This window comes from Scyliorhinus canicula, chromosome 1 (assembly GCF_902713615.1).
Source record: "Scyliorhinus canicula chromosome 1, sScyCan1.1, whole genome shotgun sequence".
NCBI classification, from domain to species: Eukaryota; Metazoa; Chordata; class Chondrichthyes; order Carcharhiniformes; family Scyliorhinidae; genus Scyliorhinus; species Scyliorhinus canicula.
Genome location: NC_052146.1, coordinates 182,118,784 through 182,139,323, shown reverse-complemented (window position 1 = coordinate 182,139,323; position 20,540 = coordinate 182,118,784). Strand labels below are relative to the sequence as shown.

Sequence of the window (20,540 nt, the reverse complement as noted above, 5' to 3'; positions counted from 1 at the left end):
AACTATCACAATGTTTGCTACCCAATAATAGTTTCGCAGGTTCGGCAACACTAACCCCCCTCACCCAGGCCACTTGTATCCCAACCTAACGAAAACTCGCCCCTACCAGTTGAAGCGGCAGCCTTCCCAAACTCCTCCTCTGTCCCTGGTTAAATTGGGAATATCTCACTTTTACACATATTGAGCTTATACCCTAAAAAGAGACCAAGCTCCCCCAAAATGCCTATGATCCTGTCAAAGTTCCCAACCGGGTCCCAAATATACAGCAGGAGATCATCTACATACAAAGAAACCCTCCAACCTCACAATCCCCTAGTGCCATTGCGAAGGGCTCAATCGGCAGGGCAAAGAGCAGCAAGGAGAGCAGATTCTATAGGTCAAAGCCTGAAATCAGAAATTTTTTTTGGGGGGGGGGGTGGGGGGATGCACTCACTAGGTCAGGTTCGGTCGTCCTAAGTTGATTCTGTGAATCTGAATAGGGGCACGAATTGGGCATCATGGTGGCTCAGGTTATGGATTGGGCTAGAAGTTGGCAGCGATTGACCCTTTTCTGACGGCTGCACTTTCAGGTAAGTTAACCTACCTTCTTTGTTGCAGGCGATCGCTCAGACTGCTTTCCTGCAGGAAAGCCAACCTTTAACTCAGGGGTAGGCAAATGTTTGTCTCAATAATGTCGGTGGACTTCAAATTGGAAATGTGTGTATTCTTCCTGCACACCATATTCGGGCCTCAGTAGTTCGAACAGTGTCAGAAGAGGGACCAATTTCTAGGTTCAAGTGTCAGTAGCATACAAGTCAAAAATTCTATGGGTCTCTGGTCTCTCCAAATTTGATTGCCATTTTAGGAGAGTACTGTGTGGTGGATCCCTGGCTATTAGGAGTTAATTTTACTGGTTCCCTTTTTTATTATGTAAAATAGACTCTAATTCTGTTTCAATTGAGCCATCTAATATTGTACTTCGACTGAGTGGCTTCAAAGTTAGAGACTCAAAATGCTAACTGCTTCAAGTAACTACTGTCACTGCCTTGCCACAACCTCTCTCCTGCAGCAGTTATTACATTGCAGACTCAGTCAGCTGCTGTTGTCCTGCAGAGATGTTTGACAAGAGGAAATGATGTAAAAGAAAAATTAATTAATTTTTTTAGTTTTAATTTTCATCTCAGTGCCAGACGAGATAGGAAGCAAAACGATGAGTGTACAGGGGGAGGTTAGGAGACAAAGAGAGTCCAGGCAGTTGTTTCAATTTCTCCATCTGCTTCATGGGGGCCAGCCTGTGGTGAAAACGAGCTTGGCTCATGAAATATGAATGCAGCCACTGGGTCTATCTGAAACCAGCACAGAAATTGGATCTGAATGATTGAAAAAGTAGCAGAGGGCTTCCTCCCAGTACCTTGTGCTGAATCTGATGAAAAGACTGTGCTCTCATGCACTGCTCCATGCAAATTCAGCGTTTCTTTAGTCTGATTGTGCTCCTGTTCGGCGCCTTGAAAACATTTTACTACATTAAAAAAGCTTTATAAGACTGGAGACAGGGGTAGTGTCGGTGATTTACGGAGCTATTTTGGAAGAGGAGAAGGAACCACTGGAAGGGATCAAAACAAAGTAGAAGAGTGTGGAGAGGGTATGGAGGAGGGATTCTGGTGTGAGGTGCTCCGGAGAGTGAACGCCTTCACCTTGTGTGTGAGGTTGGGGCTGATACAGCTGAAGGTGGTATATAGAGCGCACCTTACAATGAGGTGGTAGAAGATGTGTGAGAACATTGTGGAGGTGGGGCCGGGGGGGGGGGGGGGGTCGCGGTCGCAAATCATGTTCATATGTTTTGGTCCTGTCTAAAGCTGGAGGATTACTGGAGGAGGTTGTTAGGGTGATCTCTAAAGTGGTGCACTTGTATCTGGACCCGGGCCCTCGGGAGGCCATATTCGGGGTGTCGGACCAGCCGGGGTTGGTAGTGGAGGCAGATGTTGTAGCCTCATTGATCGCCCGAAGGCGGATCCTGTTGGGATGGAGGGCAACCTCTCCACCCTGTGTCCTGGCAATGTAGGGGGACCTTAGTGAAGGTGAGAGTTATGGGCAGAAGCCGGCTGCAGATTGGTGAAGATGAGAGTTATGGGCAGAAGCTTGCTGCAGATTGCTGCAGTGAGGACTTTACCTCTGGAGGATTGGAATTCAAAGCAAGTAAGCGGTCTTCAGTTCCAAATCGCATTGGTCAGACCCCATCAGAAGTACTGCATTCAGTTCAGGCCACCTAAGGTACATTGATCTTGGAAAATTCAGCTTAAATGATATAGAAACAGAGTTTAGAAGAAAAATCATACTGACTCAAAACGTTGACTCTGCTTCTTTCTCCACAGATGCTGCTACACCTGCTGGGTTTATCCAGCATGTTCGGTTTTATTTCAGATTTCCGGTATTTCACATTAATTTCAGCTTAAATGACACCTGAACTAACAGGATTCAATTATGAAGACAGGCTGCATTAACTTGAATTGTATCCTTTTGAGTTTAGGAGATTAGAAATTATGGAAGTATTTGAAGAAGACCTTTTTCCTCTGGTGGAGAAATTCAGGGCAACTGAAACAATCTTCAAATTAGGACTAGGTTCATACAGGAGTGAAAACAGAATACAGGTTTTCACATAAAAGAGGTAGTAGAAATCTGGAATGCACCCAGGTCCAAAATTAGTTTTACACCTGAGATGAATAGATTTTTGTTGGATGAGATATTAAGTCAAAGAAGGAGCCTCAGTATGTGCCATGGTCAAGGTTAGAACCTCTGTGTGTCAGGACATTGTAGCAGTCCACACTATAGCACTTTGGTACATCTTATTAGACAAATTGAAATAAAGGGAAAAAAATAAAGAGCAATTGTTTCTCACAGTCTTGGTGTCAGCATTGCACAGTGTTTACGGGATGTTATAAAGAATACCAACCAGCAGACTGTCTTCCTTCGTTACTTGTCTTTTCCGCCTTGATTTTTTGGGTTTCTTGCTGGTGTCTGCTCCGCCCGAGTGAGACTCACTGGCTGCACACAGAAACATGACACTGAGAAGGGTGGCCATCATAGTAACATCAGAATCTATCACAGTTAACCCGTTGAACAATGCCAGCAGTTTGGTATCGGCTTGGTAATTGGTTGAGAGGTCTGAAATCAGTATGGATTAAGGGAATGTTTTTTAATTGCGTGACGTGACACGTGGTGTTTTCCAGAGATCTCTACGGGTCACCATACACAAGAATAACTTTAATGAAGGAATACAGAGTTGTATATCCGGGTTTGCAGATGAAGAGCCACAGTAAATTGTGTAGCTAGGAGCTGGATACGCAAAGGGCCACTTCTAGCTTAACAAACAGAACAAAAAGCAAAACAATGGCATGTGCAGCTCAGTGTGGGGTAGCGTGACGTCATCCATTTTGGAATTGTTGTTAGAATACTTCCTTGACAATGAGAGACTCGGAGCAGTGGAGGAATAAAGCAATTTATGTGCCCTAGTTACAGCTCGGGTACAAAAGGCAACCAAAAAAGTGGTGGGGGGTGGGAGGAATTTACTTTGTGTTGCAATGCATTAAAAAAAAATTTAGAATACCCAATTATTTTTTTCCAATTAAGGGGCGATTTAGCATGGCCAATCTACCAACCCTGCACATGTTTGGGTTGTGGGGGTGAGACCCACGCAGACACGGGAGGACACAGATAGAAATATACTGCAGTCCAAAATCCAGAGGACAAATTGACTGTTTATTAGTTGGGAATTTTGGAAGTCGATTTGAAAAAAAGGAGGCCCTTTCTCACTTTGTTGAGGTGGAACCGGTTTCTGGACTGACACATCTGCCTGGTACACATTCCTCCTGCTGACATTTTTAGCAACAAAGCAAACAGGGTGGTCTATGGAGCAGACTTGATGGACCAAATGGCCTACTTCTGTTCCCATGTCTTATGGTATTACTCCGACTTTATTCTTAATGACATTTTCAAACAGAAGGAATTTTGCCCTCTAAATAAATGCCCTCTCCTGTACTAGCCTCCCCCAACAGGCACCGGAATGTGGCAGCTAGGGGCTTTTCACAGAAACTTCATTTGAAGCCTACTTGTGACAATACGCGAATTTCATTTCATTCATTTCAAATACCACTGCCTTCCACTCATTCCATCAAACCCAGGCCGCACCATTGGAGCTTACCCAAACTGGTCAGGCTGCCATGGTAACCACCTCCCCCTTCAGTCACACTACTTAGGAAGTTGTTCTCAGTAAGCTTTGTTGGCTTTCCAGTTAGTATGTTCTGTTGGGGAGAAAACAAAGGTGCCTTGAACAGCTGACGCCTCATTGCAACAAGCATTTAGTGAAAGATAATTTGCTCTAGACAATAAATTCGACCTGCTTCCATTTTATTTATTTATTTTTAAATATAAATTTAGAGTCCCCAATTTTGTTTTTCAATTAAGGGGCAATTTAGCGTGGCCAATCTACCTAACCTGCACATCTTTGGGTTGTGGGGGTGAAACCCACGCAGACATGGGGAGAATGTGCAAACTCCACACGGACAGTGACCCAGGACCGGGATTAGAACCTGGGTCCTCAGCACCGCAGTCCCAGTGCTATCCATTGCGCCACATGCCGCCCCTGCTCCCATTTTTAAAAATAAATTTGGAGTACCCAATTCTTTTTACCCAATAAAGGGTCAATTTAGCGTGGCCAATTCATCTACTCTGTACATCTTTCTCGGTTGTGAGGATGAGACCCACACAGACATGGGGAGAATGTGGAAACTCCGCACGGACAGTGACCCGGGGCCGGGATCAAACCTGGGACCTCGGCGCCATGAGGCAGCACTGTTAACCACTGTCAACCTGCTTCCAAGTCCACTGCTAAATGTAGACTTTGGCAGGGCTGTGAAGATGTCTAATATCAACTTTATCGAACAAATCACAGCCAGTGTATGGCAGGGGTGGGGGTATCGGGGGATGTTGTTGGGGGGGGGGGTGTTCTGCTGACGTGGGAGGGACTTGAAATAGGCACTGGAAAGGAGGTTGAGGGTGGAGGCAGCAAACAGGTGGGCTAGGAATGGCGCGACGCACAGGCTGGGGGCCGGCCCGAGAAAGGCTATGGCTGACCAGCATGGGGGGGGGGGTTGTGCCCTCCGATCAGGCTGATCACCTGGAACGTCAGGGGACTGAATGGGCCGGTTAAGAGGGCGCGGGTGTTCGCGCACCTGCGGGCTCTGAGGGCGGACGTAATTATGTTGCAGGAGACACATCTGAAAGTGTCTGACCAGACCAGGCTAAGGAAGGGCTGGATTAGCCAGGTCTTCCGCTCGGACTTGGATTCGAAGTCCAGGGGGGTGGCAATCATGATCAACAAGCGGGTGCAATTTGAGGCGGAGGGCATAGCCGCAGACAGGGGGGGCAGATACCTGATGGTACGGGTCAAACTGGAGGGGAGAAGAGTGGTGCTGGTGAATATATATGCTCCAAACAGGGATGACGTGTACTTCATTAAAAGAGTGCTGGGGAAGATCCCGGACCTGGACTCTCGCAGGCTAATAATGGGGGGGGAGGGGGACTTTAACATGGTCCTTGACCCGACTTTGGATCGGTCGTGTCCCAGAACGGGTAGACTCCCAGCAATGGCAAGGGAGCTGAAAGGGTTTATGGAGCAAATGGGGGCAGTGGACCCCTGGAGAGCAAGACAGCCGACAGGAAGGGGCTACTCGTTTTACTCGCACGTCCGTAAAGTATATTCTAGGATAGATTTCTTTGTACTAAGCAGGGATTGTATAGGGGAGGTAAAGAACACGGAATATTTGGCAATTACTATCTCAGACCATGCCCCGCACTGGGTAGACCTGCAGATCGGGGGGGGGGGGGGGGGGGGGGGGGGGGGGGGGGGGCTACCAACGCCCACAATGGAGGCGAGACGTGGGACTGCTGTCGGAGGAGGGGATCTGTGAGAGGCTTCAGAGGTGTATGCAAAATTACTTGCAGGTGAATGACACAGGGGAGGTCTCAGTGGCGACCCTGTTGGAGGCGCTAAAGGCAGTAGTGCGGGGGGAGCTGATTTCAATTGGGGCCCACAGAGCCAAGGCAGATAGGGCAGAGATGGATAGATTGGTCAGGGAAATAGGTCGGATAGATGAAGAGCACGCAGAGTCGCCGGGGGAAGTTTTACTCAGGCAGAGGCAGAGACTACAGGCGGAACTGGAGGCACTATCCACGAGTAGGGCCGTGGAACAGCTTAGGAAGGCGAGGAGCGTGGTGTACGAGCATGGGGAAAAGGCTAGCAGACTGTTAGCGCAGCAACTCAGGGCGAGGGAGGCGGCCAGGGAAATAAGTAGAGTGATGGATGGGGAGGGGCGCAAAGTGGAGGACCCGGCAGGATTGAATAGGGTATTCCGGGACTTCTATCGCAAGCTGTATACTTCGGAGCCGCCGGAAGAACCGGAGGAGATGAAAAGGTTTCTGGACGGGTTAACATTCCCAACAGTAGGTGGGGGGCGAGTGGATGAGCTGGGGGCCCTGATTAGAGTGGAGGAGGTATTGGGGGGCCTAAAGGCCATGCAGTCGGGGAAAGCCCCGGGGCCGATGGATACCCAGTAGAGTTCTATAGGAAGTTCTCTGAGCTGGTGGGCCCGGTCTTGGCGAGGGTTTTCAATGAGGTAAGGGACAGAGGGACCCTGCCGCCGACAATGTCGCAAGACACTATATCACTGATATTGAAGCGGGGTCAAGACCCGGAGGCGTGCGGGTCCTACAGGCCAATCTCCCTGATTAATGTTGACGCCAAGCTCCTGGCAAAGGTACTGGCAGTTAGAATGGAGGACTGCGTACCGGAGGTGATTGGGGAGGACCAAACTGGTTTCGTGAAAGGTAGGCAGCTGGCGGCCAGCCTGAGAAGATTACTTAATGTGATAATGATGCCCCCGACAGGCAGGGAGGTGGAGGTAGTGGTGGCGATGGACGCCGAGAAGGCCTTTGACCAGGTGGAGTGGGACAATCTATGGGAGGTGCTCGGACGGTTTGGGTTTGGGGAGGGACTGGTGAATTGGATCAAATTATTATATCAGGCCCCAAAGGCCAGCGTCAGGACTAACAGAGAAGTGTCGGAGTACTTTAGGCTGTACCGTGGGACCAGACAGGGCTGCCCGCTCTCCCCGCTGCTGTTTGCGCTGGCCATAGAGCCGCTGGCGATTGCGCTGAGAGCCGCAAAGGGATGGAAGGGGATGGTGAGGGGCGGGGTAGAACATAGGGTCTCTCTTTATGCAGACGACCAGCTCCTCTACGTGTCGGACCCAGTGGCCGGGATGGGAAGTATACTGGGAATGTTGAGGAAGTTCGGCCAGTTTTCAGGATACAAATTAAATACGGCCAAGAGTGAAATGTTTGTGGTACAGACAAGGGGCCAGGAGAACAGATCGAGAGGGCTACTGTTTAGGCTGGTTGAGGAAAATTTCCGGTATTTGGGAATCCAGGTGCGCGAGACTGGGGCAGGCTGCACAAGTTAAATTTGGCCAGGGTGGTGGAGCAAATGAAGGGAGAGTTTCGGAGATGGGATGCACTCCCGCTGTCGCTGGCAGGGAGGGTGCAGACTGTAAAGATGACAATCCTCCCTAGATTTCTGTTTGTTTTTCAGTGCCTCCCGATCTTTGTCCCACAGTCCTTCTTCAAAAGAGTTAATAGGATGATCATGAGCTTTGTTTGGACGGGAAAGTCTCCGCGAGTGAAGAAGGCGATGTTGGAGAGGAACCACAGCGAGGGAGGACTGGCTTTGCCGAATCTGATTAATTATTACTGGGCGGCCAACATCACTATGATAAGGAAGTGGATGGTGGGTATGGGGTCTATCTGGGGGCGGGTGGAGGCGGCTTTGTGCAGGGGCTCCAGCCTGGCAGCCCTGGTCACGGCTTCTCTACCACTGCCGCCGGCCAGGTACTCCACCAGCCCGGTAGTGGTGGCGACCCTGCGGATATGGGGCCAGTGGAGGAGGCATGTAGGAGAGATGGGGGCGTCAGTTTGGGCGCCAATCTGCGACAACCATCGGTTTGTCCCCAGGAGTATGGATGGGGGGTTTCGAGCATGGCGGCGGGCGGGGGTGGGAAGGGTGGGCGATATGTTCCTGGAAGGGAGCTTTGCGAGTTTGAGGAGATTGGAGGAGAAATTTGGTCTGGTAAGGGGAAATGATTTCAGGTACCTACAGTTGCGGAACTTTGTCCGTAGACAGGTCCCATCTTTCCCACACCTCCCGGCAATGGGGATCGAAGACAGAATAGTCTCTCGGGGGGGAAGAAGGGGAGGTAAGAGTCTCTGATATTTATAAGGTGCTCATGAGGGAGGAAGGGTCCCAGACGGAGGAACTGAAACTTAAATGGGAGGAGGAGCTAGGCGGGGTAATGGAGGACGGGCTGTGGGCAGAGGCCCTTAGTAGGGTAAATTCGACCGCAACATGTGCCAGGCTCGGGTTGATTCAATTTAAGGTCGTTCACCGGGCCCACATGACGGTGGCTCGGATGAGCAAATTCTTTGGGATAGAGGACAAATGCGCTAGGTGCGCGGGAGGACCAGCGAACCACGTTCACATGTTTTGGGCATGCCCTAAGCTTAGGGGGTACTGGGAGGGATTTGCGGGCGTCATGTCACGGGTGCTAAAAACAAGGGTGGCGATAGGTAAGGGGTGGCAATTTTTGTGGTTTCGGAAGACCCGGGAGTCCAGGGGGAGAAAGAGGCCGATGTTTTGGCCTTTGCTTCCCTGATAGCCCGGCGACGAATACTATTGGCATGGAGGGACTCAAAGCCCCCGAAGACTGAGTTGTGGCTTGCGGACATGTCGAGTTTCCTCGGTATGGAAAAAATTAAGTTCACCTTGAGGGGATCTGTACAAGGGTTCGCCCGAAGGTGGCAACCATTTATTGACTTCTTTGCGGGAGAGTGAGCGTCAGCAGTGGGTTGGGGGGGGGGGGGGGGTAAGAGTAGGAGGGATAAATTGGCGGGTAGTACCGGTGGGAGAGGAGCGGGCTTGTGCAGTATGTTACAATTGAAATATTGAATGTACGTGGATGTTTGCACATTTTTGCCTTTTTTGCTTTCTTTCTATTGATGTCTGTAACTGTTTACAAAGCCAAAAACGCCCTCAATAAAATTATTTATTTAAAAAAAAACTTTATCGAACAAATGTTGTTACTTTTCTAAATATTTGCCATTGCAAGAGATTAATTTGCAGTTCAGGTTTTGCACAATGAATGTGTAACACATGATTAATATTCCATGTACCCTGAAGAAAAACAGTCTCTGTACCGAAACAGAGTTCAAATCACCTTGTGGAACACTATCAATTCTATTCGTGAATCCCCTCAGCCCCACATACCCACCTTGAACCTTCCCTCGACCCTCCCAGCTTTCAGTGTAATCTCTCATTTTATGTTTTCCCCGAGGAAATTACTCTGCTGACGACAGTTCTAAGCAACGCTTTGTGGTTCGGGGTAAGTCAGGAGGAGTGAGGGAGAATGTAGTCACGGATGCAGGTCCTGGAACGGGTGGGGACATGAAAGCCCTGCTGATTGTAACAATGTGGTTTATCTGAATGTATCAGTGCAGACTCCTGGCCATCAACTGTCCAGTTTGACTGTATTCCGATCCCAGACCAGACCCCAACAGTGGTTGGGATACTGGACCAAAGCCCCAATATTTTAGTTTATTTAAGACCGTGCGGAAAGAATGATTCACTCCAGGAGTGATAGCATGAAAAAATAGGATATTGGTAATTCAATAACCAAACTTTATTATGAATATAATAGTAAACCTTTAACTTCACACCCGAAAAGATCAGCTTACAATTACCCCTCAACACAATTATACAATTTCCTGTTAAACAACAAGAAACATACAGCTCTTAATCCATCTTAAAATTAGCAGAGCATAGAGTAATATTTGTTTTATGAAACAGATTTGGCTCTGGTTGGAATCCCTTCAGACTCTGGCTGAATATCTTCAAATAACTGCTTCAACTAGGTTATTTCAGCCTCTTCCTTGTATTCAGACAAGACTGCTCTGCTTTAAAAATATTACTCTTTTCTTTTAACTATCCTACCTGGAAAGAATTGTGGACTCAAAGTCAGGCAGATCAGAACAGCTACTCACTCTCTCAAAGCTTCTCCCAATTCACTGCCTATCTGAACTCCACCCAGCAATTACCCATCTTCCCATTATCTTTACAAAAGCACATTAACTCCCCAGGGATCTTCCCCAGGGTCTATGATTGGGAGGCGTTTCAGATATCCGGGCTGTGATTGGGAAATCATTTCAGACATCAGGGCTGTGATTGCGGAGGCGTTTCAATATCCAGGCAGTGATTGGGGATGCGATTAAGAAATCCGGGTTGTGTTTGGGAGGTGTTTCAGAAATCCGAGCTGTGACTGGGAGATCTTTAAAAACATGGGGCAGGATTCTCCCGCACTTGGCGGGATGGCCCGACGCTGGCTCCAAGAGCTGCGCTAGCCACTCCAGCGTCAAGACACCCAGAAGTTGCGGAATCCTCTGCACTTCCAGGGGCTAGGCCGGCACCGGAGGGGCTGGCGCTACGCCAACCGGCGCCAAAGGGCCGCCGCGGGTTGGCGCATGCGCAGGGGGTTTCTTCTCTGCGCTGGCCATGGCAGAGTCTTACAGAGGCCGGCGCGGAGGGAAAGAGTGCCCCCACGGCACAGGCCCCGCCTGCAGATTGGTGGGCCCCGATCGCGGGCCAGGCCAGCGTGGGGGTCCACCAGGGTCGGATCTCCCCCCCCCCCCCCCCCCCGAGGACTTCGGTAGCCGCCCTCCAAGCCAGGTCCCGCCGGGATGGACCATGTCTATTTCATGCCGACGGGACTGGCCGAAAACGGATGACCTTTCGGCCCTTTGGGTTCCGGAGAATTGCCAGAGGGGGGCCGCTGCCAAAGCCCCCGACCGGCGTGGCGCGATCCCCGCCCGAAAACCGGTGACAGAGAATTCGTCAGCCAGCATCGGAGTGGCGGGCAGGATTCATGCCGTCCCACCGGCAATTCTCCGACCCGGCGGGGGAGGGGGGGGGGGGTCGGAGAATCCACCCATGGACTATGATTGGGAAGCATTGCAGATATCCAGTCTATGATTGTGGAGGTGTTTCAGAAACTGGGGCTGTAACTGCGGCAGAACACTAAAGGATTAGGATTCTGACCAGGAGTGGGAAATGGGGAGATGTTAATGGATCGGGGTTACAATTGCGAGTGTGGAGTTAGGGAATGGGAGGACTGGAGGTTAGGGAAGGCAACGAATATCAGCCATGCCACATCAAAAAATCTGATGATTCTACCAGTGATGAAACAAAGCCCTTCTACATTCAGCAGTCATCTCAATCAGTGAAGTGCCTTGTTACTGCATTCAAGATTCTCCTCCTCCTGCCGCTATCCTGTTTTGTAAAATAGTTTTGGTTTCACAGAATTGAAAGGCGTTTAAGGAGCAGACTACACCGGGGGGAGGGGAGGGGGGGGCAGTCAATTTCAGTTTTATTGAACTGATCACTAAACTTCATTCAAAAAAAAAAAATTATTGCAACCTACAATGTTTTGTATAAAATATAAAATCTGGGTCACTCTAAATGGCCAACACGAACAGCCAGAAACAACGCCAGTGAAGGCCTTTGCATCACCTCAGATCCAGCAGAAAATCAACTTAATCCACAACACACAGACCTTGTTTCCTGCGAGAACAAAGTTCAGTCGGAGACTGAGCTCATATCCATCTTCATGGACCGTAGCTGATATGACCTGCCAGGGCAACAAAGAATACGCCAATTAATAGAACACCATGAAACAAGTTATCACTACTTAGATTCAGGGTTGGCAGCCAATGTTGGCCTTGCCAGTGACGTCTGCATCCCCATGAAAGAATAAAAATAAAATTAAACTATCTTTCATTTGGAGAGTCAGCAATTGCTCAGTTGGTAATATCTTACCTTAGAGTCAGGAGGTTCACAGAATCCCTACAGTGCCGATGGAGGCCATTCGGCCCATTGTATCTGCACCAACACTATAAAAAAGCACTTGACAAGGCCCATTCTCCCGCCCTATCCCAGTAACCTGCGCATTAATCATGGCCAATTCACCCAAGCTGCTCATATTTGGACTGTGTTCTTTGGAGGTGTTATTTGGAGGTGTGTTCTTTGAAGATCTCCTTTACATTCATTGGATAGTATCAAAGTCATACACAGTGAATCCTAGAATCAGGTCTTTGAAGATCAGCGGAGTCTCCACAGCTCTGTGAAACTCTAGCCAAAAATCTTAAATAGCAAAATATTAAACTGAATAAAGACATAGGGCCACATAACACACAGATCTTTAGATTTTGAGAATAAGGGGATAAAGTAAAAAGAGTATTGCTGAAAAAAGAAACATGTTATCGAAGCTTTTTGTCTTGCACTCATCAGGCTAGTACGCAAGATAACCCCAACGTTAAAGGGAACAACTACTTATTCTGCATGGGAAGAGAGTGCTGTTAGTTGATACCAACAACATTCTAATGGGGATACATGGGGCAAAATTTAACGTGAACTGTAGAACAAAATGAGTGACATTGAATCAATCATCTGGTTGAGACCTCACCTCATTTTCATTTTGATTGTCTGAGTCAAAATCTTGGAACTCCCTCCCTATCAGCACTGTACGTGTACCTACACCGCATGGACTGCTGCTGTTCAAGAAGGTAGCAGATTAGAAGGCAGCTCACTACCAGCTACTCAAGGGAAATTAGGGATGGGCAATAAGCGCTGGCTGGCCTACTCAGCTACATTTGTGAAAAATGGTTTTTCAAGCTGCTTTGCATAAAGAGTATCTACTCAAACGGGTGATGCAAAACTACTACCTAGGCTACAGTTGGAATATCATGCCCAGGTTTGGGTGTCTTACTTTAAGAAAGATGCCAAAGCCAGGGAAAGGATAGAGAAGTGATTTACTAATATAATGTCAGGGTTGGGGGAAGGGTGGGATTTAATTAGGAGCATGGTGGCAGCACGGTAGCATGGTGGTTAGCATAAATGCTTCACAGCTCCAGGGTCCCAGGTTCGATTCCCGGCTGGGTCACTGTCTGTGCGGAGTCTGCACGTCCTCCCCGTGTGTGCGTGGGTTTCCTCTGGGTGCTCCGGTTTCCTCCCACAGTCCAAAGATGTGCGGGTTAGGTGGATTGGCCATGCTAAATTGCCCGTAGTGTCCTAAAAAGTAAGGTTAAGGGGGGGGTTGTTGGGTTACGGGTATAGGGTGGATACGTGGGTTTGAGTAGGGTGATCATGGCTCGGCACAACATCGAGGGCCAAAGGGCCTGTTCTGTGCTGTTCTATGTTCTAACTATAGACATTGGGCTCTTACAGGAGAACAACTTGCATTTATAGAACATTTTTAAAGCTGTAGAACATCGGAGACACTGGAAAGGAGCATTAGCCCAAAAGATTGACATTGAACAATGCTGAGAGATATTAGGACAGATGACAAAAGTCTTGCTTAAGGAAGAGAAGGTTGAGAGGAGATTTGATAGAGGTGTAGGTAATTCTGAGAGATTTTGAAGAGGTAAATAAAGAAAAACTATTTCCAGTGGCTCATGAATAGGATCTATTTTAGAATTCTGTCAAAAGAAATAACTTATATTCATATAGCACCTTTGATATAATAAAATATCCCAAAGCACTTCACAGGAGCATTATAAAGCAAAATCTGACTCCGAGCTACATATGGGCAAATGGGAGATGTTAGCGTAATGGTAATGTCATTGCACTCAGGCAAATGGTCTGGTGACATGGGATTCACATCCATGGCAGCTGGTGAGGTTTAAATTCAATTAATAAAAAAATCTGAAACATGAAGCTCATCTCAAAAATGGTGACCATGAAACTATCATCAATTGAATAAAAACCCAGCTGGTTCACTAATGTCCCTTGAGGGAAGGAAATCTACCATCCTTACCTGGTCTGGCCTCCAAGTGATTCCAGATCCCCAGCAATATGGTTGACTCTTAACTGCCCTCTGAAATGGCCGAGCAAACCACTCAGTTCAAGGGCAGTTAGGGATGGGCAACAAATGCTGGCCTTGCCAGTGACACCCACATCCCACAAAAGAATTGTCAAAAAGCTTGGTCACAGCTAGATTTGAAGAAGTGTTTTTTCAGAAAGAAAAAGGTAGAGCAGGGGAGAGGCTTAGGAAGGAAATTCCATGATACAGTGAGTCAAAGCAACTGTAAGCACGGTCACCAACGATATAGAGATTAAATTTATGGTTGCTGAGGAGGATAGATGATTACTGATACCCTGGAGGGTGGTGAGGTTGAGCAGGTTATAAAGATATGGAGGGAGCAAGACCATGAAGGGATAAGAATGAGAATCCAAAGGCACTGTGTTTTTGGATGAGGTCACCATGGGGCAGCTTGTATTTGAGAAGTAGGAGGGGCCCCGAGGATAGATCCTTGGGAGACATCAGAGATAACAGTGCGGAAGTGGAAAGAAAAACCAATGCAAGTGATAATCTGGTTACAATTAGATCAACAGATCAGAATGGAATAAGGCGAGTGTAATCCCAACCATCTGGAAGACTGTGGAGAGGCGTTGGAGGAGTTATATGCTCAACTATGTCAAAATGATGTGGAGATGCCGGCGTTGGACTGGGGTGAGCACAGTAAGAAGTCTTACAACACCAGGTTAAAGTCCAACAGGTTTGTTTCAAACACGAGCTTTCGGAGCACGGCTCCTTCTTCAGGTGAATGGAAAGGCTTGTTCCAGAAATGTTTATATAGACAGTCAGAGATGCCCCGGAATGCGAGCACCTGCAGGCAATCAAATCATCAAAGATGCAGAGAGAGAGGTAACTCCAGGTTAAAGAGGTGTGAATTGTCCCAAGCCAGTTCAGTCGGTAGGCCTCTGCAAGTCCAGGCTTGTTGGTGGGGGCCGAATGTAATGCGACATGAATCCCAGATCCCGGTTGAGTCCGCATTCATGCGTGCGGAACTTAGCTATAAGTTTTTGCTCAGCAATTTTGCGTTGTCGCGTCTCCTGAAGGCCTCCTTGTAGAATGCTGACCCGGAGATCAGAGGCTGAATGTCCTTGACTGCTGAAGTGTTCCCCAACTGGAAGGGAACAGTCCTGCCTGTTGATAGTCGCACGATGCCCGTTTATTCGTTGTCGCAGTGTCTGCATGGTCTCGCCAATGTACCACGCTTCGGGACATCCTTTCCTGCAGCGTATGAGGTAGACTACATTGGTCGAGTCGCACGAGTATGCGCCGCGTACCTGGTGGGTGGTGTTTCCACGTGTAATGGTGGTGTCCATGTCGATGATCTGGCATGTCTTGCAGAGATTACCCTGGCAGGGTTTTGTGGTGTTGTGGTTGCTGTTCTGAAGGCTGGGTAATTTGCTGCAAACAATGGTTTGTTTGAGGTTGCGCGGTTGTTTGAAGGCCAGTAGTGGGGGTGTGGGGATGACCTTGGCAAGATGTCCATCCTCGCTGATGATGTGTTGGAGGCTGCGAAGAAGATGTCGTAGTTTCTCCGCCCCAGGAAAGTACTGGACGACGAAGGGTACTCTGTCAGTGGTGTCCCGTGTTTGTCTTCTGAGGAGGTCGGTGCGGTTTTTTGCTGTGGCGCGGTGGAACTGTCGATCAATGAGTCGAGCGCCATATCCCGTTCGTACGAGGGCATCTTTCAGCATCTGTAGGTGTCTGTTGCGCTCCTCCTTGTCTGAGCAGATCCTGTGTATACGGAGGGCTTGTCCATAGGGGATGGCTTCTTTAATGTGTTTCGGGTGAAAGCTGGAGAAGTGGAGCATCGTGAGATTATCTGTGGGCTTGCGGTAAAGCGAGGTGCTGAGGTGACCGTCCTTGATGGAGACGAGTGTGTCCAAGAATGGAACTGAATTTGGAGAATAGTCCATGGTGAGTTTGATGGTGGGATGGAACTTATTGATGTCATCGTGTAGTCGTTTCAGTGATGTCTCGCCGTGGGTCCAAAGGAAAAAAATGTCATCGATGTATCTGGTGTATAGCATCGGTTGAAAGTCCTGTGTGGTGAGGAAGTCCTGTTCAAACTTGTGCATGAAGATGTTGGCATATTGAGGTGCAAATTTGGTCCCCATGGCTGTTCCGTGCGTCTGGATGAAGAATTTGTTGTCGAAGCTGAAGACGTTGTGGTCTAGAATGAAACGGATGAGTTGCAGAATTGCGTCTGGAGATTGGCAGTTGTCGGTGTTGAGGACTGAGGCTGTTGCAGCAATGCCGTCGTCATGGGGGATGCTGGTGTAGAGTGCCGAGACATCCATTGTGACGAGGAATGTTCCTGGTTCAACTGGTCCATGGGTGCTGAGTTTCTGTAGGAAGTCCGTCGTGTCGCGACAGAAGCTGGGTGTACCTTGTACGATGGGTTTCAAGATGCCCTCGATGTGGCCAGAGAGGTTCTCACACAGGGTCCCATGATGGTAGCCATGGTGTGGAGATGCCGGCGTTGGACTGGGGTGAGCACAGTAAGAAGTCTTACAACACCAGGTTAAAGTCCAACAGGTTTGTTTCAAACACGAGCTTTCGGAGCACGGCTCCTTCTTCAGGTGAATGGAAAGGCTTGTTCCAGAAATGTTTATATAGACACAGTCAGAGATGCCCCGGAATGCGAGCACCTGCAGGCAATCAAATCATCAAAGATGCAGAGAGAGAGGTAACTCCAGGTTAAAGAGGTGTGAATTGTCCCAAGCCAGTTCAGTCAGTTCAGTTCAGTCAATCTCCACATCATGGCTACCATTGACACCGCAAACTGCCGGCTCAAAGTGGAGAGGATCTCCAGGAAGATCGCGCATATAGACACTGACATTCAGTTTCTACAAAGATGCAAAAAAGCAGACAAGATCCCGAAAGGACTACAGATCAAAAACCCACTCAAGTCGACTTACAACACAGACTACGCTGAAAGACTCTGCCACCGCACCTCTGTCACACTCCTCAAACACCTCGTACACCAACTCTACAGCAGTCGACGCAACCTGGAAACCAAGAGAGAGGCCATATTCTCAACTTGCGCTCAGGACACAGCAGACCAGCTGCGGAACACCGCCAAACAGATGAGACAGCAATACTATGCCACCTACATGCACACCAAGAACAGGAAGCTTGAGAAACTTGGCATCACCACCAGCAGCAATCAAGCTTCTCCCGGTACAACAGTCGAAAACAATACAGGGAAATCCATTGTCAACTTGTCAGACTACACCCTTCAACCAGACGAAATCGAAGTCCTCAGCAGAGGGCTCAATTTCTGCACCACCACCAAAATGGACCCCATCAGTCTCGCGGCAGATACGGAGGAATTCATCAGGCGAATGAGGCTCCGGGAATTCTTCCACAGACCCCAAGAGGCCGACAGCGAACCCAGGGACACGACCAATGAACCGGAACAGCAGACCGCGAGATCTGCAGTGCAGCAACCGAAAAGGAAAGAGTCAAATTGGACCCCTCCGGAAGGCCGCTGCCCTAGACTCGACATGTATGCTCAAGCCGTCAGAAGTCGTGTCAATGCCAGATTCATCACTCGCAATCACAAGGCAGCCTCAAACGTCACCCAAGCACAACGCAACGCCATCCGCACTCTCAAGACCAACCGCAACATCGTCATCAAACCAGCAGACAAAGGAGGGGCCACCGTCATACTGAACAGAACAGACTACTGCAAAGAAGTATACCGACAACTCGACAACCAGGAACACTACAAGCAGTTACCCGCAGATCCAACCAAGGAACACATCCGCCAACTCAGCAGACTGATCAAGACCTTAGATCCAGACCTTCAGAACACCCTACGTGCTCTTGTAGAAGTGGATTTCATTTGGAACTTAACTGATAGGGTTAATATAACAGTTCTGAAAAGCTCTGTGAAAGAGATGTCAACAGGTCAAGGGATGAAATATAGGGAGTGTGGCATTGGTACTAATTAATGTTCTGACCGTATCTGTAAAAGCAGAGAGGTCAAAAAGGCAAAGAATGGAATGAATGGTAACCGTTACTTTATTGCAGAGATAACATAATTGAGCTCGTTTGACCAGTTGGAACAAATAAACATTGAAATGTTTATTGGAAGGGCCTTGGAATGAGATAAGCCAGATGGCCATGGGATACAAAAACCTTTGTATTAATATTAATAGTGACTTGTGCTAATGATTGTCAAAAATAACCTCCCGACCTCGAAGAATAATTCCATATATGTACATGTTCTGGATCCTTGCCAAATCATAGGTGTATCTAGGAATTTAAAGGGACCACCCCTAAGCTGTAAGATGTATAAAGATACCATCCTTATTCTGGGATTTTGGCACTTCTCGAAGGTGGTTACCCGACTGCTTAGAGATTTGTCCCGGCCGTAAATAAACGAATATTCGTTACTGACGTGTTCGAGTGTTTTACTTCTGGACTGACGATTAGATACGTGAAAGCGCAATTCACACTCTCATCCCACGTAATCCCCGCATTGGAGATCTCTACTGCCTCCCGAAAATACACAAGGCCAACACACCAGGCCGTCCTATCTTTTCAGGCAATGGGACCCTGTGTGTGAACCTCTCTGGCCACATCGAGGGCATCTTGAAACCCATCGTACAAGGTACACCCAGCTTCTGTCGCGACACGACGGACTTCCTACAGAAACTCAGCACCCATGGACCAGTTGAACCAGGAACATTCCTCGTCACAATGGATGTCTCGGCACTCTACACCAGCATCCCCCATGACGACGGCATTGCTGCAACAGCCTCAGTCCTCAACACCGACAACTGCCAATCTCCAGACGCAATTCTGCAACTCATCCGTTTCATTCTAGACCACAACGTCTTCACCTTCGACAACAAATTCTTCATCCAGACGCACGGAACAGCCATGGGGACCAAATTTGCACCTCAATATGCCAACATCTTCATGCACAAGTTTGAACAGGACTTCCTCACCACACAGGACTTTCAACCGATGCTATACACCAGATACATCGATGACATTTTTTTCCTTTGGACCCACGGCGAGACATCACTGAAACGACTACACGATGACATCAATAAGTTCCATCCCACCATCAAACTCACCATGGACTATTCTCCAAATTCAGTTCCATTCTTGGACACACTCGTCTCCATCAAGGACGGTCACCTCAGCACCTCGCTTTACCGCAAGCCCACAGATAATCTCACGATGCTCCACTTCTCCAGCTTTCACCCGAAACACATTAAAGAAGCCATCCCCTATGGACAAGCCCTCCGTATACACAGGATCTGCTCAGACAAGGAGGAGCGCAACAGACACCTACAGATGCTGAAAGATGCCCTCGTACGAACGGGATATGGCGCTCGACTCATTGATCGACAGTTCCACCGCGCCACAGCAAAAAGCCGCACCGACCTCCTCAGAAGACAAACACGGGACACCACTGACAGAGTACCCTTCGTCGTCCAGTACTTTCCTGGGGCGGAGAAACTACGACATCTTCTTCGCAGCCTCCAACACATCATCAGCGAGGATGGACATCTTGCCAAGGTCATCCCCACACCCCCACTACTGGCCTTCAAACAACCGCGCAACCTCAAACAAACCATTGTTTGCAGCAAATTACCCAGCCTTCAGAACAGCAACCACAACACCACAAAACCCTGCCAGGGTAATCTCTGCAAGACATGCCAGATCATCGACATGGACACCACCATTACACGTGGAAACACCACCCACCAGGTACGCGGCGCATACTCGTGCGACTCGACCAATGTAGTCTACCTCATACGCTGCAGGAAAGGATGTCCCGAAGCGTGGTACATTGGCGAGACCATGCAGACACTGCGACAACGAATAAACGGGCATCGTGCGACTATCAACAGGCAGGACTGTTCCCTTCCAGTTGGGGAACACTTCAGCAGTCAAGGACATTCAGCCTCTGATCTCCGGGTCAGCATTCTACAAGGAGGCCTTCAGGAGACGCGACAACGCAAAATTGCTGAGCAAAAACTTATAGCTAAGTTCCGCACGCATGAATGCGGACTCAACCGGGATCTGGGATTCATGTCGCATTACATTCGGCCCCCACCAACAAGCCTGGACTTGCAGAGGCCTACCGACTGAACTGGCTTGGGACAATTCACACCTCTTTAACCTGGAGTTACCTCTCTCTCTGCATCTTTGATGATTTGATTGCCTGCAGGTGCTCGCATTCCGGGGCATCTCTGACTGTGTCTATATAAACATTTCTGGAACAAGCCTTTCCATTCACCTGAAGAAGGAGCCGTGCTCCGAAAGCTCGTGTTTGAAACAAACCTGTTGGACTTAACCTGGTGTTGTAAGACTTCTTACCCAACTATGTCAAAGGCTGCAAGCAGGTTGAGATGGATGAGGAGGGATAGTTTATCTTGTCACAGTCACATAAGGTGTCATTTGTGACTCTGATAAGAGTTGTTCCTGTACACTGGCAGGGTTGGAGGCCTGTTTAGAGAGATTCAAATATAAAGTTCTGGCAAAGATGGGAGGCAATATTTAGCATAGAAATAGATACATAATTTA

At 48.5% G+C, this 20,540-nt stretch overlaps 1 protein-coding gene across 6 annotated transcripts in view; it reads right to left on the bottom strand.

Moving 5' to 3' along the window:
• The window catches only part of dzank1 (double zinc ribbon and ankyrin repeat domains 1), a 257,165-nt gene that overhangs the window by 97,350 nt on the left and 139,275 nt on the right, over positions 1–20,540 (bottom strand). For all 6 annotated transcript variants that reach the window (XM_038803759.1, XM_038803787.1, XM_038803778.1 and 3 more), the window contains 3 exons: positions 11,691–11,765; positions 4,178–4,277; positions 2,930–3,021 (listed from right to left, as the gene is read on the bottom strand). In XM_038803759.1, the coding sequence (XP_038659687.1) occupies positions 2,930–3,021; positions 4,178–4,277; positions 11,691–11,765 (267 nt within the window). The remainder of the gene's footprint in view (positions 1–2,929; positions 3,022–4,177; positions 4,278–11,690; positions 11,766–20,540) is intronic.